Here is a 12373-nt window from a genome sequence, read left to right as displayed (position 1 = left end):
AGTGGAATTCTCAATTTTCAATTTTCCCCGTACTTAGGTTTTTTCTTACAACTCAGTCCTTTGCCCTTTTTATTCTATAAATTCGCCATTTTTACGTTGTTATGCGTTGTCCATGCATTTAAAGTTATCTATTTGCGAGAATTGGTGTTTAATTGCTGTTGGGTTTGGTTGTTTGCAGGCGGCGGCCAGAAGAAGCAGTATGCCGGCATCGCTGACTGCGTCAGGAAGACCGTGAAGAGTCACGGCTTCTCCGGGCTGTACCGCGGCCTCAGTGTGCTGCTCTATGGCTCCATCCCCAAGTCCGCTGTCAGGTGAGCAAACAAACTACCCAACGTTTGTCCACTTTACAGAATTTCCCTTTATACGTGGGAAATATCAATTAATTTTCTCATTTTCTGTCCACCTCTTGATTGGTAAAATTTCCGTGCTCTGCTTACTTCTAAATATGCCCAAATTATTGATACAACACTTCTTTATACCTCTGTTGGGGAGATGGAAAAATATGCTTGTGTTATTGAAATAATTTGTGCGTATTGAACCGTAATCTTCCAGCAACCGTCACATAATACTGACAGGATTAAACATGGCATCATTAAGAAGAAAGCGTAGTACAGAAATTTAACCTTCAGTTTAAGACAAGGCAGCGTCTTTTTACTAATGTTATTAATGTAATATTATGATGATCTGATATTTTTGTCAACTATTATTGAATGTACTGTATTTCACAATCTATATAAATAAAAATAGAAATGTTTGTTTGTTCAAAATCTTAAATCTCAGAAAGTTTTTCACCGATTGCTTTGAAATTTTGACACAACTTTACATTCGAGTACTTGTGTGTTTTTATATACCGATATTATATAAATGTCACCTGTGACAGGTAAAAATATGCTTTTTCAAAAACAGCACCAACTGTTGGTCGTAAAAGCAACAAGTCTGCACAGGCAGACTGAGCCACAGCAATGCGAGGCGGGGTACAGCTAGTGTAGCACTCGAATGGTCATCTAGCATAATTATATAATTCCTAGCTGTCCAGTGGACTGACAAGTGTTTGTACGGTTCCAGGTTCGGCTCGTTCGAGGCGTTCAAGAAGCGCATGATGGACGAGAAGGGCAACCTGTCGCCGGGCGCGCGGCTGCTGTGCGGACTCGGCGCCGGCGTGTCGGAGGCCGTGCTGGCCGTCACTCCCATGGAGACCGTCAAGGTCAAGTTCATCAATGACCAGCTGTCGGGCAAGCCGCAGTACAAGGGCTTCTTTCATGGTGTCACCACCATCATCAAGCAGGAAGGTAAAACAACCACCACTGCAAATCTAACCAATACTTACTCTGAAATAACTAACCTGCCTATTCTATATGATTTAAGATTTTCACGGCCAAAAGTATTTTTGTTATTTGTTTTTGGGGTGTTATGCCGTGTTGCGCTAACTTCTTCTTTAGCCAACGTTTCGGACAGCATTGCAGTGTCCATCAACACTCACCTGGCTGTTTTTAGAATCCATCCTTTGACTTACTGGTGACCTAAGAGAGAACTAACCTACCTATTTTTAAATTCAAAATTTGAAACACTTGTGACCTAATAAAGAACTAACCTATAATCTTATATCTAACCCATATATTTTCTGTATCCACAAAATCTATTCTTGCAACTTCACCAACTACAAATTTACCAATGTCGATCTGTACAGTAATAAATTTAAGGGTATACTCAAAAGATTTCATAATCTGCTGTTTCATAGATGGAGCCAATAACATTATTTTAGGAAAAACACTTTGCAAGTTATGCTTTGAAATATTAAGATGAAGTATTGGATTGAGCCCGTACATATGCAATATGACAATAGTTTTATCTGTATGCAATCACAATTCTTTCAAGAAAGGCATTCAAATACAATATTGTATCGGTGATTCAATCCAATATTGTATTTGTATGCGTTTCTTGAAAGAATTTACTTAGAATACGGACAAAACTATACATATTCATTTTGCATGTGTACGGGCGTTAGTGAATAATTCATTTTAATATTTTAAAGCATAACTTGCAAAAATATTTTTTCCTAAAATAATTAAATCAGCCCCATCTATGGACGAGCAGATTATGTATTCTTTTAAGGCTAAATACGACCCTCGTTATATTCTACATGTTCATAGATGGCGTTCATTAATTTATTGCTTTACAATATTAAGACAAATTATTTGTTTGCGCCCGTATATACGCAATATGGATATGAATAAATAGTTGCAAAAAGTGTATTTAAATAAAAATAAATTAAGTAACGCCATCTATGCACATATAGAATATAACAAGCTTTGCGTTTAACCTTAAGTATACCCTTAAAGCAATCAGTCACCTAAATACTTCTTGTATACCAATAATAGTAAATTATCATTTATTTAAAATACCCTTTATGGCACGGCTATTGTAATGTGACAAAAACACTATTATTTTGGTAAAATGGATGTCTTTTAGTTGAATCATTAACCTAACTGTTTTTAATTCTTTGAGAACTTACAATGTAATAGTCCAAGGCTTTAGAATATTAAATATATAATTTTTGCGTCAACTCAAATTGAAAAACTAATTCATTATTTATTTGCACATGTGCTTTCCTGATTTATCAGAGTAATAATAATACAGTCCTAAATTCTAACTGATAACAAAACAAGTCAATTCATTATTGTATTATATTACCTATCACTTACAGAATTATAATTATTATATCATAATATGAGGTAGAAGCTTAGTGGACAAATCTATGCATTATTATATCATAATATGAGGTAGAAGCTTAGTGGACAAATCTATGCATTATTATATCATAATATGAGGTAGAAGCTTAGTGGACAAATCTATGCTTTCCAACATGCATGATGATTTTGGGAATAAGCCTGAATATTAAATCCCAGATTGGAAAAGGCGAGTAACATATGGTAACATATTTTGTGGGTGCATTCAATAACCACGCAAATATCACACTCAAAATAGCATCAACAGGTTCACTGCCGCCAACTTTACCCAAATGGACCAATGACAGTGTACGAGTTCAAAAACATTTTTATACATGATGTCTGGAATCTATTTGTTCAAGCGGGAAACTTTGGAATCTATATCCCATTTGAAGTTGATTTTGTGTTATAACTTTATTGAATTGAGCTTTCATTTTCAAATAAATCGAGTAGGAAGTTGGAATCTTTTAGGTAAAATTTGAAAAAAATAATCGCTATTGTTTATCACGCTGGTAGCTCTGTTGTAACTTCTCCCTCTTATGTATGTAAACAGAATCAGAGCTTACCGGAGTTCTCAGTGGCAAAATCAGACGTTAAAATTTTAAATGCAGCGTAGTGCGATATTCAGTGACCGCAATTTTAAAATTATGTGTAGTTCTTCTGCTAAAAAAATCATGCGCATATTATTAAATTGCAGTGCTTTTTCATTTGTTCCATTCCATGTAAAGTTAACATAAAAGTATAATAATAATGACTGGTATTTATTGAATTTAGTTTTAAAGATTAAATTATTTCCCATGACTTACGTTCTGACGTTGTTTGTTTTGTTGTGTGTGTTTAGGTATCGGCGGCGTGTACAAGGGCGTGACGGCCACCATCATGAAGCAGGGCTCCAACCAAGCTATCCGCTTCTTCGTCATGGAGTCTATGAAGGACATGTACCGCGGCGGGGACAACACTAAGCACGTGCCTAAGCTCCTCGTGGGCGGCTTCGGAGCCATCGCTGGTCAGTCAATCTACCTTCTTCTTTTTCACTACTTTCCCATCACTCTATTCACTTCTTACTTTTCTATCCTCTTCTTAATTGCACCTAGATTAATCTGTCAACCTTTTTACAAACTGTTAACTGTCCTTATCTCTTCTAACTCTTAGAGCTCTACAATTGGAAGGCGCTATTGTGTACTAATAACGCATTCAAGAAACAGTGCGCGGGGATCTGATTCAGTAGTTTGTTAGAGGACAATTGGAAAGTGGAAACACAAAAATGGAACCAATTTATTTTTCACGTCTTGTCTAAATTATAATACATCGATGTTCCAACCAAATTTTCCCCATCACTTTATAGAATTAGCTCTTATCACTTTTGAATTTAGATTTTGTTTTCCAGATGAATGAATTCTCGGAAGTGGAAATAAACCCACTTCCGGACATCCATTCGAGCTGAAACTCGGCAGATGGACTCGTTGTCGATGAGAATGATTTACTTTTGGTGGCACTCATGCACAACAACGCGCGTGCACATACTTTCCTTTGAAATTGGATGACATTGTACAAATTAACAGCAGTTTATACAATATAAAATAAATCTCAGTACCGTTCAATTAGGATTTAGCTAAAGTGATAGCGGTGTTCACTTATTTTACTCCTGCGGAGAAAGGTTCAATCCTCAGTCAGATCAAAAAAATATAGATTTATATTTATTTTAAAATACATCTATAAAAATAGATGCATGAATTATAACAAAAAACTTTGTTTTTTACGTGTTGATTTTTTCTTAATTTATGTCGGGGACTGTCACTGATTTACAGATATTATCTTTATTAATTGGATACTAAATGCCTGGTTACAAATCACAGGAGTTATAAAAATGTTGGCATTCTCTTCAAGGTGTAATGTTTCTATCTGCCTTGCAAATTATATTGTGCATTTCTGAGCTATTAGCTTTCCTATTTAAAAAAATAAATACATATCAATAGTTATTATTTATTGTGAGATAATATATATTGACAGCTTGTTGTGGTTAAAGCACTCTTGCACCTGCACCTGCATCTACACCTATACTGCTGTTATGTTAAAATATGTCAAACTAACGGACTTTATATTACTTTCTACTGTCTTACGTCATAGTGCACAGTTATTTAGAGCCCTCAACACCTGATGACATAATTATTGAAACTTTAAAATTGTAATAAATATATACTTACACAGTGAAGATGCAAAACTTCAATGTCCATTATCCCAGTTTGATATATTTTGACTTACATCGATGTAGTTACGGCTGTGCGAAATGTTTTTTTTTCTTTTTCTTTCCTTTATTTGTAAAATGTATGTATACATTTTTTTACATGCTTTTCGACTACCACACTAGACGCGTGTCCGTATTATGGTAGTCAAATGTGCATGCAATCTCCCTTGCTCACCCATCACAAAGTGCAAACTCTATGGTTGCCCCTTAAATTTGTGCTATGAGATTTTGTCAGTTGGAAGTTCATGTAATCTGTTTTGGTTTGGTGAAACTCTGCCTTTCTCCCTTTCTAATTTCCAATGATTCTGCGTCATATCAATATTGGTATTGCAGTCAGTGAAGCCTTGTGTATAACCTGGTTCATACAGTTCCCGTTAATAGAAATACGAATTGAAGAGATAAAAGAAGTAATTGCGTGATTGCAGGAGCGGCCTCCGTGTTTGGTAACACCCCCATCGACGTAGTGAAGACTCGCATGCAGGGATTGGAGGCGTCCAAGTACTCGGGCACGTGGGACTGCTTCGTGAAGATCTGGAGGAACGAGGGTCCGCTGGCCTTCTACAAGGGCACTGTGCCGCGCATGGGCCGCGTGTGCCTCGACGTGGCTATCACCTTCATGATCTACGACTCCTTCATGGAGGCCTTCAACAAGGTCTGGCCCTAGACTCACATACTCACAGACTCACAAGGTATGTAATAGTATGGATGTTGTACAGAATTAAAAAAACAAACATTCTAGATACACAAAATGCCTTACAATTCTTGAAAAACTCTTTACCATCATTATACTCAGTAGGAAAATATTGCTGATGCAATGATGGAGGACTTAACTAGCAGAGGAATTGAACCCCCAACGCCTGACTGGCTACCTAACGTTTCCATGATATTTCATCAAAATGAAAATTCAACACACCTTTAAAAAGTGATATAGAGTCATTAAAAGTGATGTAAAAAAACTAGGTTTAATAGTTACCTATCTAACATATTTAACCTAGTTTTTGTTTCATCACTTTTCATGACTTTATTTGTAGGTGTGTTGAATTGTCATTTTGATGAGATACCCGGTCACCCAACCTAACATATTGTCAACTCACTAGCCAGTGAATATCTGTAGGAAAGAGAAATGGGCAGAAATAATTTAAAGCATTCCGCATTAAAACAGAAATATTATATTACAATGTCCGAATTCAATAAGGAGTTCATATATATGAGAAATAGGAGCGGACCTAGAACACTTCCTTGGGGCACACCGTATTACTTCTATATTCCTGATTGGAGTGAATTACAGTTGTTTGTGATCTCTGTGTGAGGTAGTTTTTAAACCATTTCAGGGCTGTACCTTCTATCCCAATCTGTTGCAGTTTTTTTAGAAAAATTTGGTGTGAAATTGTATCGAAGGCTTTAGTCAGATCTAGAAAGACAACAAGAAGTTTATTGCCTCTATCGAGGATATCAGATATCAGGTTGGTAAAGGAAAAAATTACATATGCAGTACTACGATCTTTGCGAAAACCATAATTGATAGGATTTTATTATCCTCGAGGAACTTGATTATTAGTTTTAATACTTTTTCAATGATTTCGGAAATCGTGCTCAATAGGGATATTGTAATGTACGTACATAAAAACTAATTAAAATAAAATAGACTGCTTGTACTTGTTTAAAGTCAATTCCGCGAATGAACCATCCCCAATAGACTGCTTGTACTTGGTTAAAGTCAATTCCGCAAATGAACCATCCCCATAATTGTAGCGGTTTATACTAGCAAGCAAGAGTGCCCTTGAAGTGATTTTTCACTAGACGAGTCAATCTTATTGATCTTCCACAGACAATACGATTCATGAATCTTGAATATTGTATCTGAAGAATTTTTTAGTAATTTTCTTCTGGCATATTTTTGTACTTGCGTTAGTGTGATGTGTTAGTGTGATGTGTTAGTGTGAAGAGTTAGTGTGATGTGTTAGTGTGATGTGTTAGTGATGCATGTTTTCTATTTTATGTTTCAGTTAGATGATCATTGCCACCAGTCCGAACTACCTCCCACCCATTCTGCCAACTACGTCGTCTAGTTAATACATGTAGGAGCCATTACGACAGTCATACTTGGAGTCGACTGTAACGCTCTATGATGAATGGACTACGTGCATCCATTTGGAACGCCCGAGACAAGGCCACTGACATATCAGACCAGCACACGAGCCGACAAGCCAAGCTCACCGTGTCTAAGTATTCCATATGGATGACTACTTTTAGTTTAGTTGTAGGAAATGCACTATTTATAAAATGCCTAAACAGGGACTTACTGACTACACTATTGTGAACACTAGTTTGTATTCTCCTAGCGGCAGAGTGGCAAACTGTTTATTAGACAAACGTTGTATAGAAATATATCGATATATTTTGTAAAAATATTGATATGATTGTTGTAAATTTTAAGGGGAAGCCGAAATGTCCTCAAAACGCTTTTTTAGAAGAGTTCTTTATAACAAAACAGCGGGTGAAATGTGAATGTCAATTATTTATTATGAAAATATTATTGAAAAGCAAGTTGATTCTTGAGTAAGGTGTCGCTTAATATTTAGGACATTTTGGCCTCCGCGTGCACTGACGTAAATGTAAAATTATACACACACTTACTATAATATACAACATTGGGAATGACATGTGGGAATAAAAATGGTCCATAATGGAGTAGTGTGGGTTATGTTTGACCCGCCTAGAACATCCCCAATGTTCCCCGCGTTAATTAGTTAAGTAATCTGTTACTAGGTAGCTAAGAGAGGTGTACATTATGCCTCCCTGTTGTATGAGAGACAATTTCATTCCAATCAATTTTACAGATTATCATTTGCCTGTTCCATGAATTTATTTATATACAGATCTATATTTACCTTTATGCCATTATTATATCCTCCTTTATTTACAAACCTAAATAACAAAGATAATACAATACATTTATTTTTTTATGTAATTTTTCAATATTTTTGTGCAATTTCGAATGATGAAGATGCATATTTTTTATAATTCATTTACAATGCATTTTAACTGCATTTTTCTGTAGAAATAAGCTCTATTCGTTAAGAATAACTAAATTGTTAATGAATTATTGTCACAACTCTTCAGTCTGTTTGCTGTAAATATATAGAAACATTTAGAGTTTTACGCCATTGAATGATTATTTTATACGAAACTGAATTGGTTTCTTCCATCAAGAAATATGTTCTGTTCATCTAATTTTAAACTGTTCTGGCTTGAAATAATATGTGAATGTTATTTTATATTTCTTTTTATAGAAAAATGAATTGTTGAATTATGAAAGAAAGAATAAAACTATGAATTTGATGAATCCTTTTCATTTACTTGATGCCCATCTAATTCCTAAATAGTACAGTATCGAGATAGCCAAGCCGATATAGAAACATATTAAATAAGAAATCACCCTATGATGGCAACATTGGCGGTGTCTATGGAAAAATGGCTAGGTAGGTGCATACAAATAAATTGACGATTTCGAATTGAAATACACTCACTTTAAATACTTTTGACATTGAAAAGGCAGGTAATGAGATCTTTAGCCATAGATCATGATATTAAGCTGAAACGGATTCAATTGATTGTGTCTACAAAGTTTTTCAATTCTACGAGCTTCGTTGGTCTGCCTCCGTTCATTAATAAAGTTATGTACATTGACAGTTAACCGCGACAGCCAGAACCATGCCAGGACACTGCGCTTAATAAGGCGACTTGTGTCTACCGGCTGTCGGAATATTTTACATCAATTCAGGGGTGATGGAATTAAAAATGCAAAAGAAAAAAATTACTATTACGTGTAGAAATAGTGAGAACACTGAACGAATATTGAGAAAACTACAGGAAGACAAAACAAAGTTCTGTGAAAAATCCCGGATAAAATGTTCCCATCAACAAATTATAAGTAGCTGCAATTAACCGTTTGAGTGCCAAAAAAATTCATACAGTTGCTTGTAAAATGCCACCAAAAAAACATTATTTTTTATGAAACTGTATATTACGTACAATGACAATACTGAACCCCCTTCGCTGGAGGAAGTGAAGCAGGCAATAACACAGCTGAAAAATAACAAATCCCCCGGGTCAGATGAGCTGGTGGCTGAATTATTCAAAGCAGCAGGTGGAGAGCTTACTCAATACCTGCATAACCTAATTCAAAAAGTATGGACAGAAGAAGAGATGCCCGAAGAGTGGAGACTAGGAATTGTTTGTCCACTACACAAGAAGGGCGACCAACTCGAGTTCTGTAATTATAGGGGAATAACGTTGTTAAATACCGGCTATAAAATTATGTCTAACATCTTGTACAAAAGATTGCTCCCAATGTCCGAGGAAATTATTGGCAACTACCAATGTGGCTTCAGGCCAGACAAATCATGCATTGATCAAATTTTCTCCTTGAGACAGATCTTAGAAAAAACGTTAGAATACAATGTCGAGACTCATCACCTCTTTGTAGACTTCAAGGCCGCGTATGACAGTATTAATAGGAACGCATTGTATAATGCAATGAGTGAGTTTGGAATACCGCGTAAGCTGATCAATCTGGTGAAACTGACAATGTCCCCAGTAACGTGTAGAGTCAGGGTTGGCAGTGATCTGTCCGAACCATTTGAAGCGCTCTACGGGGTGAGACAAGGAGATGGATTGGCCTGCCTCTTATTTAACATAGCCTTAGAAAAAGTTATTCGTGACTCAGGCATTGAGAAAAGAGGAACGATTTGATAACTCTGTGCAACTATTGGCTTACGCTGATGATATCGACATAATTGCGAAAAATCCCGATGATTTACAAGACGCCTTCATAAATCTTGAAAGTTCTGCCAAAAATATGGGTCTTGTAGTAAACCAGCAGAAGACCAAATACATGGCCGTAGGATGTACCCAACAAACCCCATCTCTCGCATGTGGAAGCCAAAATTTTGAAACGGTACCAAGATTCACATACCTGGGCTCCCTAATAACAAACACTTGTAACACCCATATGGCCAGGAATGGGGCGCGTCAAGGAGAAGAAGAAGAAGATGACTTTTCGAGAGGGATGTTTTGCTTATCTATGGACACTTCCGGCTAGCGATAAGGGAAGAAGGTGGAATTATAAAAACACTGTGAGAGATACTGCAGAATAAACAGTTTAATCCAAAAGTATACAGACTATTATTGACTTTACCCCGCTGGATAAGTAGTGGTGGTTACAATTCAGAAGTGGGATTGGAATAAATGTGCCGTGAAGTATAGTGAATTCTGAAATTAGTGTTTTCAAAGTTCGTAACATCGCGTCCGTCGCCATCGTTTTTATTGTTCGTTTGCGTAATGTCGGGAATCGGAAAAGGTGTCCTCCTCAACAAAGGCTACAAGGCAAAGAGAGACGTGCTGAAGAAGTCTACACGAGAATTGATAAAAGAAACGTTGAAGGAAATAATGGATGAGAAAGCAAACAACGACGGCGTCCGCAAAGGTCCGCCATTACGTGTCATGGCGGAGTTAATTCCGCAGTTCGACCCAGAAGACAAGGACTGCCACGTATCGTCGTGGCTTCATAAGATCGAGCAGCTAGGGCTTATCCACGGATGGAGCGATTATGAAAAGTCTTTCACCATGCAAACTCGATTGACCGGCCAAGCGAAAGCATGGTTTAATCGTTTGGAACGCTACGATTTGGTGTGGTGTGAGTGGAAGGCGGCACTCGAGCGACTTTCCCGCGCCAACATGATTATGCCGACCTGCTCGAAAAATTGGTGAAGCGAAAGAAGTTGCCGCAGGAGACAATGTCTCATTTCTATCACTCCAAGCTCGCGATGATAAATCGGTGCCGTTTAGATACGGAAGCGGCAGTGTCACTTCTCATTAAGGGACTTCCGAGCGAACTACAAGCGAATGCTCGTGCGTTTAAATGCAGCGAACCAGACGAATTGTACTCAGGATTTTTGGCAGCCTTGGAGCACTATCAGTCTCCAGTGATACCAACATCGACGTCAACACCGCCATCAACATCGGCGTTAAAATCAGCTGGCGTTCCCCGAACCTCCCAGACAGGAGGCTGGCAACCCAGGCAGCAATACTAATATTTTATGTCACGTTGGTGGCGATTGTATGTCACCTTAACTCAGGTGTCGAGCAATATATTTATGTCACGTTGGTGTCGATTGTATGTCACCTTAACTCAGGTGTCGAGCAATACTAATATTTTATGTCACGTTGGTGGCGATTGTATGTCACCTTAACTCAGGTGTCGAGCAATATATTTATGTCACGTTGGTGTCGATTGTATGTCACCTTAACTCAGGTGTCGAGCAATATATTTATGTCACGTTGGTGTCGATTGTATGTCACCTTAACTCAGGTGTCGAGCAATACTAATATTTTATGTCACGTTGGTGGCGATTGTATGTCACCTCAACTCAGGTGTCGAGCAATATATTTATGTCACGTTGGTGTCGATTGTATGTCACCTTAACTCAGGTGTCGAGCAATACTAATATTTTATGTCACGTTGGTGGCGATTGTATGTCACCTTAACTCAGGTGTCGAGCAATATATTTTATGTCACGTTGGTGGCGATTGTATGTCACCTTAACTCAGGTGTCGAGCAATATATTTTATGTCACGTTGGTGGCGATTGTATGTCACCTTACTCAGGTGTCGAGCAATATATTTTATCACGTTGGTGGCGAATGGTAATATGGTTACTTGCTTCTAGAACTTCTATGGCAAGGAGAGAGAGAGTCGTGGGGACACGACAACCAGTCAGGATGGACGAGTGTAACACCCATATGGCCAGGAATGGAGCGCGTCAAGGAGAAGAAGAAGAAGATGACTTTTCGAGAGGGATGTTTTGCTTATCTATGGACACTTCCGGCTAGCGATAAGGGAAGAAGGTGGAATTATAAAAACACTGTGAGAGATACTGCAGAATAAACAGTTTAATCCAAAAGTATACAGACTATTATTGACTTTACCCCGCTGGATAAGTAGTGGTTGTTACAAATAACAACACTACAGAGGAGATCCAGAAGCGCATCGTGAATGCAAACCGCTGCTATTTCCGCCTACAAAAACAAATAAAATCCAGACTGCTTTCCAGAACCACCAAGGTATTAGTGTACAAAACACTAATTAGACCAGTGCTTACGTACGCAGCCGAGACGTGGGTTCTAACTAAGAAGAATGAGCGAGCACTGGACGTTTTTAAAAGGAAAATTTTGAGGCGCATCTTCGGACCGGTTCTAGAAAATGGATTTTGGCGCAGACGTTATAACAATGAGCTCTATACTCTGTTTAAGGAGCTAAACGTCACAAAGTTCATAAAACCGGGAAGACTTCGGTGGCTAGGTCATGTGGAGAGAATGACCGAGCATCAAGAACCAAAGTC

At 37.7% G+C, this 12373-nt stretch overlaps 1 protein-coding gene across 1 annotated transcript in view; it reads left to right on the top strand.

The window, feature by feature from the left end:
* Positions 1-8137, top strand: part of sea (mitochondrial citrate transporter scheggia) — a 31184-nt gene extending 23047 nt beyond the window's left edge. Inside the window, exons 3-7 of the mRNA XM_089645598.1 lie at positions 179-311; positions 1066-1289; positions 3568-3732; positions 5397-5660; positions 6978-8137. Coding sequence (XP_089501724.1) covers positions 179-311; positions 1066-1289; positions 3568-3732; positions 5397-5635 — 761 coding nt within the window. The 3' untranslated portion in view covers positions 5636-5660; positions 6978-8137. The remainder of the gene's footprint in view (positions 1-178; positions 312-1065; positions 1290-3567; positions 3733-5396; positions 5661-6977) is intronic.
* The last annotated feature ends 4236 nt before the right edge of the window (positions 8138-12373 follow it).

The sequence above is a fragment of the Hesperophylax consimilis genome, chromosome 22, assembly GCF_061612785.1.
Source record: "Hesperophylax consimilis isolate HC1 chromosome 22, BYU_Hcon_1.0, whole genome shotgun sequence".
In the NCBI taxonomy this organism is placed as follows: domain Eukaryota; kingdom Metazoa; phylum Arthropoda; class Insecta; order Trichoptera; family Limnephilidae; genus Hesperophylax; species Hesperophylax consimilis.
This window is presented reverse-complemented; position numbering and strand designations above follow the sequence as displayed.